At 66.4% G+C, this 8,338-nt stretch overlaps 1 protein-coding gene across 1 annotated transcript in view; it reads left to right on the forward strand.

The window, feature by feature from the left end:
- Megf6 (multiple EGF like domains 6) overlaps positions 1 to 7,985 on the forward strand; it is a 94,503-nt gene extending 86,518 nt beyond the window's left edge. Inside the window, exons 23-38 of the mRNA XM_048783761.1 lie at positions 24 to 152; positions 389 to 517; positions 812 to 940; positions 1,104 to 1,232; positions 1,581 to 1,706; positions 1,858 to 1,986; positions 2,077 to 2,208; positions 2,371 to 2,499; positions 2,922 to 3,050; positions 4,087 to 4,215; positions 4,416 to 4,544; positions 4,954 to 5,082; positions 5,189 to 5,317; positions 5,919 to 6,047; positions 7,081 to 7,128; positions 7,349 to 7,985. Of these exons, the coding sequence (XP_048639718.1) occupies positions 24 to 152; positions 389 to 517; positions 812 to 940; positions 1,104 to 1,232; positions 1,581 to 1,706; positions 1,858 to 1,986; positions 2,077 to 2,208; positions 2,371 to 2,499; positions 2,922 to 3,050; positions 4,087 to 4,215; positions 4,416 to 4,544; positions 4,954 to 5,082; positions 5,189 to 5,317; positions 5,919 to 6,047; positions 7,081 to 7,128; positions 7,349 to 7,404 (1,910 nt within the window). The 3' untranslated portion in view covers positions 7,405 to 7,985. The remainder of the gene's footprint in view (positions 1 to 23; positions 153 to 388; positions 518 to 811; positions 941 to 1,103; positions 1,233 to 1,580; positions 1,707 to 1,857; positions 1,987 to 2,076; positions 2,209 to 2,370; positions 2,500 to 2,921; positions 3,051 to 4,086; positions 4,216 to 4,415; positions 4,545 to 4,953; positions 5,083 to 5,188; positions 5,318 to 5,918; positions 6,048 to 7,080; positions 7,129 to 7,348) is intronic.
- The last annotated feature ends 353 nt before the right edge of the window (positions 7,986 to 8,338 follow it).

Raw genomic sequence — 8,338 nt, forward strand, 5'->3', positions numbered from 1 at the left:
CACCACCCTGCCTCTGTCTGCAGCCTGCCCAGCTGGCTTCTTTGGGTTGGACTGCCTTGGCGCCTGCAACTGCTCCGCGGGGGCCGCCTGCGACAACGTGAACGGCTCCTGTCTCTGCCCGCCAGGCCGCCAGGGACCCCGCTGCACCCAGAGTGCGTGAGGCCCTGCGCAGCCTGCAGGAGGGCCCGGGACCTCCACAGAAGGCTCACCGGGTCCCCACCCTGGGTGTTCCCTGCAGGCAGGCAGTCACTCGCTCATGAGGACCCAGTCTGAGAGGGAGTCCCAGGCCAGAGGGAGGGGGGGGTTACCAGACCTGCCCAGTGCCTGAGCCTCCTGCTGACGCCCTCTGGTGGCCCTCCTCAGCCCTGACCGCCCCTCTCCCTGGCAGCTTGCCCAGCCCTCACCTACGGCCTTAACTGCAGCCAGGCCTGCACCTGCTTTAATGGGGCCTCCTGTGACCCTGTCCACGGGCAGTGCCACTGTGCCCCCGGCTGGATGGGGCCCACCTGCCTGCAGGGTAAGCCCTGCCCAGGAGTCCAGCCTCTGGTCAAGCCCTAAGGGCTCTCGGTGTGGGGTGCTGGCATCCAGGGAGGGGTGGGCCTGTTCACTCCCAGAAGCCCCTGGCCCCTGTGGGAGAGAATAAGGGGGTTGCTTCAGTGTTGTGCCCCCAAGACTGGGGGGTCCTGACTGGGCCTGGGGTCAGTCGAGGTCCCCACCCCCGGTCTGTTTTGGGCTTGTGAGGGTGCCAGGAGCCTGCAGAGCCGGGGTGCTGCTAGCTGGACTGTAGACTGCTCCCTCTCCCCAACACCAGCCTGTCCCGCTGGCCAGTATGGCCAGGGCTGCCGACAAGCCTGCCTTTGCCAGAACGGAGAGAGCTGTGACCCTGTCTCAGGCCGCTGCACGTGCGCAGAGGGCTGGTCCGGCCTGGCCTGTGAGAATGGTAAGCTTGGGTGGCCAGGAGGACTCCCAGGCCAGAGGGCAGCATCCTGGGGGTGGTCTTGGGTGCCTCTCCTGAGGTTGGTCCCCAAGGAGGTAGGAGCCTGGTCTTGGACATACCCCTGCCCCAGGGGGCCGCGACCCTCATCCTCGCCCCACTGCTGCAGAATGCCTCCCCGGACACTACGGAGCTGGCTGTCAGCTCAGCTGCGGCTGCCTCAATGGAGGCCTCTGTGACAGGCACACGGGCCGCTGCCTCTGCCCTGCTGGCTGGACTGGGGACAAGTGCCAGAGATGTGAGTGGGGCAGGAAGCCAGGAGCCCTGCTGGAGTGCCAAGGGTCCTGTCGGCCTCACCCAGGCGAGGACGCAGAGTGGTCCTCACCATGGAGGTTGGGGGGCTGCTGTCTGGGCTACAAGGCCCCGTGGGGGTCTGGACCTGGGGGCCCAGGCTGGGGCTGGGGAGCCTCACTTTGCCCTGGGCTGGGGTGGGCCTGCTTGGCCTGTGCTCTCAGCTGGTCCAGTAGCTTCTCCCCCCTGCCTTGGGCCCTGTGGCCGAGCCTGGGCTCCTGAATCCCTGTCCACCCTTCTCTCATGGGCAGAGGGCACACAGGGCTCCGCCTCCCATCTGTCTCCTTGCCCACAGCTTGTGCTGAGGGCACCTTCGGGGCTCACTGTGAGGAGCGTTGCATCTGTCGTCGGGGAGCCTGCCACCATGTCACGGGGGCCTGCCGCTGCCCCCCAGGATGGAGGGGCTCACGGTGTGAGGATGGTAGGTGCAGCCCCCGGTGTGGCCGGCTCAAGGGGCCCCTGGCTAAGGAGGGACGGTCCTGCCCAGGGTGGCTGCCTGCAGCCCAGTCTGGCCCCAGGGCTCCCCGCCGTGCCCTTGACGGGAGCCTTCCCAGCCCACGCCCTTCCCGCAGCCTGCCCACACGGCTGGTTCGGAGAGGCCTGTGTCCAGAGCTGCCGCTGCCCACCTGGGGCCTCCTGCTACCACGTCACTGGGGAGTGTCACTGTCCTCCTGGCTTCACCGGGCCTGGCTGTGAGCAGGGTAGGTGCTGCCCGGCTTGGGGCACCCCTGGACAGGCTGCCCATTCCTGAGGCTGGCCAGGACTGACCCCACCCCACCCCACTCACCCAGCCTGCTGGCCCGGCACTTTTGGAGAGGACTGTAGGCACCTGTGCCAGTGTCCTGGCAAGACCCAGGCCTGCCACCCTGCCACAGGGGCCTGCGTGTGCATGGCCGGCTACCACGGCACTGGCTGCCAGAAACGTGAGTCCTGCTCATGTCCCCTGAGGCCTGGTGGCTGCCCGCCCTGGACAGCCTCTGCCTGAGGGGGTTGGAGGGGGCATGTGGGGCTGCCATGCTCAGCTCAGGGCTGCTGGGGGTCAGCCTCCAGCTCCCAGCCCCTGGCAGTGGCTTCTGTCCCTACAGGATGCCCGCCTGGGCGCTACGGTCCAGGCTGTGGACAGGTGTGTGGGTGTCGGAACGGGGGCTCCTGTGACGCAGCCACAGGGGCCTGCCACTGTCCTGCCGGGTTCCTCGGAGCTGACTGCAGTTTGAGTGAGTGGCCAGCTACAGGCCTGGGGCTCTTTCTGCTTCTCTGGGGAGCAAGGCCCTGCCAGCCAGCCCGCACGAGGACCGCCTCCCAGGCACCACCCTGACCACCTCTCTGACCCGCTCTTGCTGGTCCAGCTGAGCTAACCTGTGTGGCAGAGAGGCCAGCAACCCTCTCTGTAGGACATCAGTGGGATCCTACTGTCCCCAGCTGCAGCTGTGGTCACTGGTGCTGCCAAGGAGGGGCCTTTCTCCTGAGTCGTGGAGACTCTCCCTGTCTGGGGCCGGGGGAGCTGAGGTGGGAGGGTTGGCGTGAGTCACCGCAGAGCCCAGCCCCCAGCAGAGCCTGCCGGTGACAGGGAGAGAAGGGCAGTCCCCGGGCAGGGCCCGGCTGGGCTCTGCCAACTCACCTGCCCCCTCCCTGGCAGCCTGTCCACCAGGTCACTTTGGCCTCAGCTGTGCCCATGTGTGTGCATGCGGGCAGGGGGCCACCTGTGACCCTGTGACCGGCACTTGCATCTGCCCACCGGGGAGGACTGGCACCCACTGTGAGCATGGTGAGTGTCCATGGGGGTGGCACAGGGGCACTACACCAACGTCCCTCCATTAGCCATGGGAGGTCAGTGAGGTGAACTCAGACTACTGTGCCTGAGGGACTGTCCTCCTGCCCTCTCCCAGCCTGTCCCCAAAGCCACCATGGACTCCCAAAAGGACCCTGTGGGCAGAGGGCAGCACCCTTACTGTATGGCCAGTACTGCCCTGCTGGGTGGACAGGGCCCCATCCCACCCCAGCCCCTACCTCCCCCTACTGGCTAGAGGCTCAGGCCACCTAGTGATTTGGCAGTGTCCCTGTGGCCAGTGGGGGCTTCAGGTCTGGCCAGAGCCCCTCCTGGAAGCAGAGTGCTGGCTGCTTTCTGTCTGAGGAGGAGCCGGCCCCGGCCATGTCTCTAGGCCCAGGTGCAGGGCTCCCAGGGGGAGGCAGCCGAGCACAGGCCAGTGAGACAGGGAAAAGGGGGACAGTGCGGTGGCTTGTGTTCTCTGCTATGTGCCCAGTCCCCAGGCCTGGCTCCCCTTAGTCCTCATTGAGGGGGCCTCCCCACCCCAACTCCTCAGCCTCAGGGCTCCCTGGGATCCTGTGCCGCCAGAGGTCAGAACCCAGGGACCAGCTTCCGCCAGGAGGTGGCCTGGCCCTGCTTCTCCTCCAGGCCGGGCACCAGCCCCCCTCGGCTGTATTCTGCTCTGAACAGGAGGGCCACAGGGAGCGTCCCTTCCCAGGCCTGGAGGGTGTGCCCTGGCTCCCAGGCTGGCCGCGGCTGTGTGGAGAGGCCACCACCTCCAGGACGTCTTCCTGACCCGCCCACTGCCTGGGAGGTGCTCGCAGCCTCTGGAGGGCGTGGCCCCTTGCTTACTGTCCCTTCAGCCCTCAGCCAGGCCTGGTGTCTGCTGTCCCTCTGGCACCACGTGCCTGGCGAGTGAGGCTGGCACAGGACATCCCAGGAAGCCTCCACTGAAGGAATGGGAGCCTGTGCAGGGCGTGGCCTGAGCAGTCCAGCCTGGCCAGCGCTCTGGGCAGCACCTGTCTTCTGCCCGCAGACTGCCCCCAGAACCGGTTTGGCGCGGGCTGTGAGCTCCAGTGTGACTGCAGACACGGAGCCCTGTGCCACAGCACCCATGGCAGCTGCTCCTGCCGCCCGGGCTGGATGGGGCCACACTGCGAGCAGGGTGAGTGAGGGGGCCAGAGGTGTCCCCAAGAGCAGTGGGCAGGAGGAAGGATCAGCTAAGGGCAGGGGAGTGGCCCTGTGTGCCCCTGAGGGAACAGGGCTTGAGGGCCCTGGTTGGGGGGCCGGGGCTGACGTAGGGCTGGCTGAGGTGCTGGTCCCCTGAGTCTGTGCCTGAGAGGCTGTCCTCCTGCCCTCTCCCAGCCTGTCCCCCTGGGCGCTATGGTGCCGCCTGCCTCTTGGAGTGCGCCTGTCAGAACAACGGCACCTGTGAGCCTGCCTCGGGCGCCTGCCGCTGTGGCCCTGGCTTCTACGGTCAGGCCTGCGAGCACCGTGAGTCATGGGCTGGGGCCTCTGCCGGCTGGGCTGTGGCCAGTGGCTGTCCTCGGCCCTGAGTGGGCCATCGGGCTGGCCTTTGCTTTACGACAGCGAGATGTCATTGCTCGCGGGGTCCCGGAGTCAAGCCTGACCTGACTCGTGACTCAGGCTCTCATGTCAGAGGTGGCTCCTTGGGGTCACTCAGGGAGCAGGGTCTGGGCTGCCACCCAGTTGGACACCCCAGCTGTCCGGTGTGAGCCCTGCCAGGCTGTCAGACTGAGGTGGGGACCTAGGGCGTGGGGCGTGAGGACGCAGGGGAGGGACTTCTCTCTGGCCCAAGTCCTCGGTCCCTGCTCTCTCTGTGCCACTGGGAGCTTTCTGCTGCCCCTGCCTCTGGCTCCCTGTAACTGGGGTCCCCCCTCAGCCTGTCCCCCCGGATTCCATGGAGCTGGGTGCCAGGAGGCCTGTGAGTGTCAACAGGGAGCCTCCTGTGACCCCGTCAGCGGCCAGTGCTTCTGCCCAGCCGGCTTCCAGGGCCAGTTCTGTGAGAGGGGTGAGTGCCAGGTGCCCCACAGGCTCCCCATGCAGCCCCTCAACCCTGTCCCTGTCCAGTCTGGGTGCAGGACAAGAGGGGATGCTGAGCCCGCTGTCCCCTCCAGGGTGTGAGCCAGGCTCCTTTGGAGAAGGCTGCCACCAACGGTGTGGCTGCAGTGGGGGGGCGCCCTGTGACCCCGTCAGCGGCCTCTGCCTGTGCCCACCAGGGCGCTCGGGAGCCACGTGTGACCTGGGTGAGTGGGGGTCTTGCTGGAGGGTTGTGGAGTGGGTCTCCATATTGACTGTGGATGGAGTGCCACCTGACTGACGTGCCCTCCTGCGACCTCTGGGCCCCAGCCTGTGCCCTCGTGGGGGCAGGCACCAGGGTGTGCTCACCAGAGCTGGAGCTGTAGAGGTCCTGCCCTGCCCCGCGGCTGCCAGAGTCCCAGGCCCCTCTCCTGGGGCCGGGACATTTGATCATGGGAGGAAGCCCCTGATAGGTGGAAGGTGGTCCCTATCTGCTGGCTGGGGGTGGGGGCATTGAGAGGGTGGGAGGGCCACCCAAGGGTGGGGGCTGCCCTACTGGGGCCGCACAGTGGACTGACTGGAGGGTTCCCGGGCCTGATGAGCCTTGGGGGAGCCGCCTCGGCCACAGGTCCCCCTCTGCCCACCCGGAGCCTGGGCGGGAACATGGGTAGTGATTCTGGGAAGGCACCCATCCCATGCAGGAGCCCTCCGATGCAGCACACTGCCCTGCTCACAGGGGACGCTGAGGCCCTCACTCGCCCAGCTCTCTGCCCACAGCCCGGCAGACAGGGACCTGCTCAGGCCTCTCCCCTCCCCCCTTGCATTTAGATTGCAAACAGGGCCGCTTTGGACCCGGCTGTGCCCTGCACTGTGACTGTTCAGCGGGGGCTGACTGTGACCCGGTCAGTGGGCAGTGCCACTGCGTGGATGGCTACATGGGGCCCACGTGCCGGGAAGGTGAGTTGTGCTCTTGAGGAGGGAGGGGAAGACACTGGGCCCCCACCCTGGCTGAGGACCTGTCCCCTGCCTTGATATCACTGAGTGGGTGCAGCCAGCCAGAGAGACCACAGCCATCCCTGCCCAGTACCCAGAGTGTCCACGCGGCTCCTGACAGGCCAGGTGTGAGCCTCATAGCCACTTAACCATGGGGCAGGGTGGGCACTGCCAGCCAGCAGCCCCACCTTCCCGAGCCCAGCAGCTTCGAGGGCCAGCCCAAACGCAGTGGGAGCCCAGACAGCCCACCCTACAGGCCGGGCTGGGCGAGGCAGTGCAGGCGGGCAGAGCTTGGGGTGCCCACACCCCCTGGCTGGCCCAGGTTGGCTCCCCGGGCCTGGGATGCTGCAGGTGTTGGGCAGGGTCTCTGCAGAGGGCAGGAGGACAGAGGCGAGGCGCCCACCCCAGGGCTCTGGTACGGTGGAGCAGGGATCCCAGCTGGAGACCCCTGACATGAGTGCTTCTTGAACCTCTCCAAGATGATCCTGGCCTCGGATCCTAAGAGCTGTGAAAGGAGGGAGGCATGGAGGAGGGAGCCCGGCTCCACAGTGGGGTGGGTCCTGGGGACCAGGCAGCCACTTGCCTGCTGGTGCTTGCACACAACGCTGTCCACAGCGGCACCCAGTGGCCAGGTGTGGCGGTGCACCCTGGGGCACCCTAGCCCAGACACTGAGCCTGAGGTCTCTGAAGCCGGGCCCCTCTGGGCAGGGCCTCTTTGGCCTATGGAGTCTGGGCCCTGTTCACTGTCCTGGAGTGGGCTTGGCTTAGCTCTGGGGGAAGTCCCTCCCCATCCAGCCCTGCCTCTCATGCCTTCTGGAAAGGAAAGGCTGGGAGCGTGCGTTGGGAGGAGTCGGGCTTGGGCCGGAGTGAGATGGAGCAGGAGGCCGTGCCTGGGGAGGGGGTCCCTGCAGGCAGGGGTGGGTGAGGCCTCACAGCCCCAGTACAGTGACATCCAAGAATGAGGGCACCATGTGAACTGCTGTGTGTCCCCTCACAGGTGGGCCCTCCCAGTTCCTCGAGAGCCTGTCCCCAGCACAGGGCGCAGGTAAGGGGTGGGGAATGCCCCACGGGCTTTCCAGGAGGGTGCGCTGTGGCTAAGTCCAAAGGTCCAGGCTTGGCAGTAGACATCTCTGCTGCCCGGACCTCAGAATCTAGACCTGACGTGGAGCTGGGGAGGAGGGTGGGCTGCGACGGGCCAGCCAGGACCTGGCTGTTTCAAGAGCTGCCACCCCCGGGACTGACCCTCCTTTCTTCTCATGCCCCAGCGGCCACACGGCCAGTCTCCAGCAGACAGGTACCCAGCTCTGCAGGCACTAGCTGAGGCAGCCCCTGCCATGGAGGCTCTGCCACAAAGCTCCAGCTGAGGGACCCAGGCCTTGGTGATGCAAGAGAACACACGTGGACTAGGACTCCTGCCTCTCTCCAGAGGGCTGTGGACAGCTGTGGGTCTCAGGGGAGGGCTGTAGACAGCTGCCCAGCCTCTCCATCAGCCAGGGCCCTGTGGCTGCGAGGAGGGAGGCCTCATGTGGCCACAAGTAGCCCAGGGGAGTGGACCGGACCTCAGGCTGCATCGTCCACATCAGGCACCTGGCTAGCTGGGCTGAGGACGCCCTGACCCTCCCCGCAGCCTGGGTTGGGACCAGGGCAGCTGTGGGTGTGGGCCTCTGCCCTCCGAGCAGGCCCTCCTGGTGCTAGGCCCTGGACTGCTGCAGCCTGGCCGACTGACTCTACTTGCAGATGTGGTCTGGCCAGTTTATGTATAGGTATTTATGGGCAGTGCCACACGCCCCGCTGCCCGTCCCAGGAAGCCTGGACTCAGGCTGGCAGGGCCCTGGGGTCCCCAGCAGATGTGCTCAGGTTCCATGTAAAGCCCAGCGAGTTAAATTAATGTGGGCTTCTGTGGCCTGTGTCTTTGCTGCTTTCCATCGGCTCTAATGGACTCTCGTGGGCTCTGATGGGCTCTGGTGGGCTCTGGTGGGCTCTGGTGGGCTCTGGTGGGCTCTCGTGGGCTCTGATGGGCTCTCGTGGGCTCTGATGGGCTCTGATGGGCTCTGATGGGCTCTCGTGGGCTCTGATGGGCTCTCGTGGGCTCTCATGGGCTCTCATGGGCTCTCATGGGCTCTGATGGGTTCTGATGGGCTCTGATGGGCTCTGATGGGCTCTGATGGGAGTGTTCATTGGCAACCCTCTAATGGTGGTCCTAGGAAAAGGGGAAGCTGTCGGCATAAAGCCACCCACAGGAAGTTCTCAGCCCG

The sequence above is a fragment of the Marmota marmota genome, unplaced genomic scaffold (assembly GCF_001458135.2).
Source record: "Marmota marmota marmota unplaced genomic scaffold, marMar, whole genome shotgun sequence".
In the NCBI taxonomy this organism is placed as follows: Eukaryota; Metazoa; Chordata; class Mammalia; order Rodentia; family Sciuridae; genus Marmota; species Marmota marmota.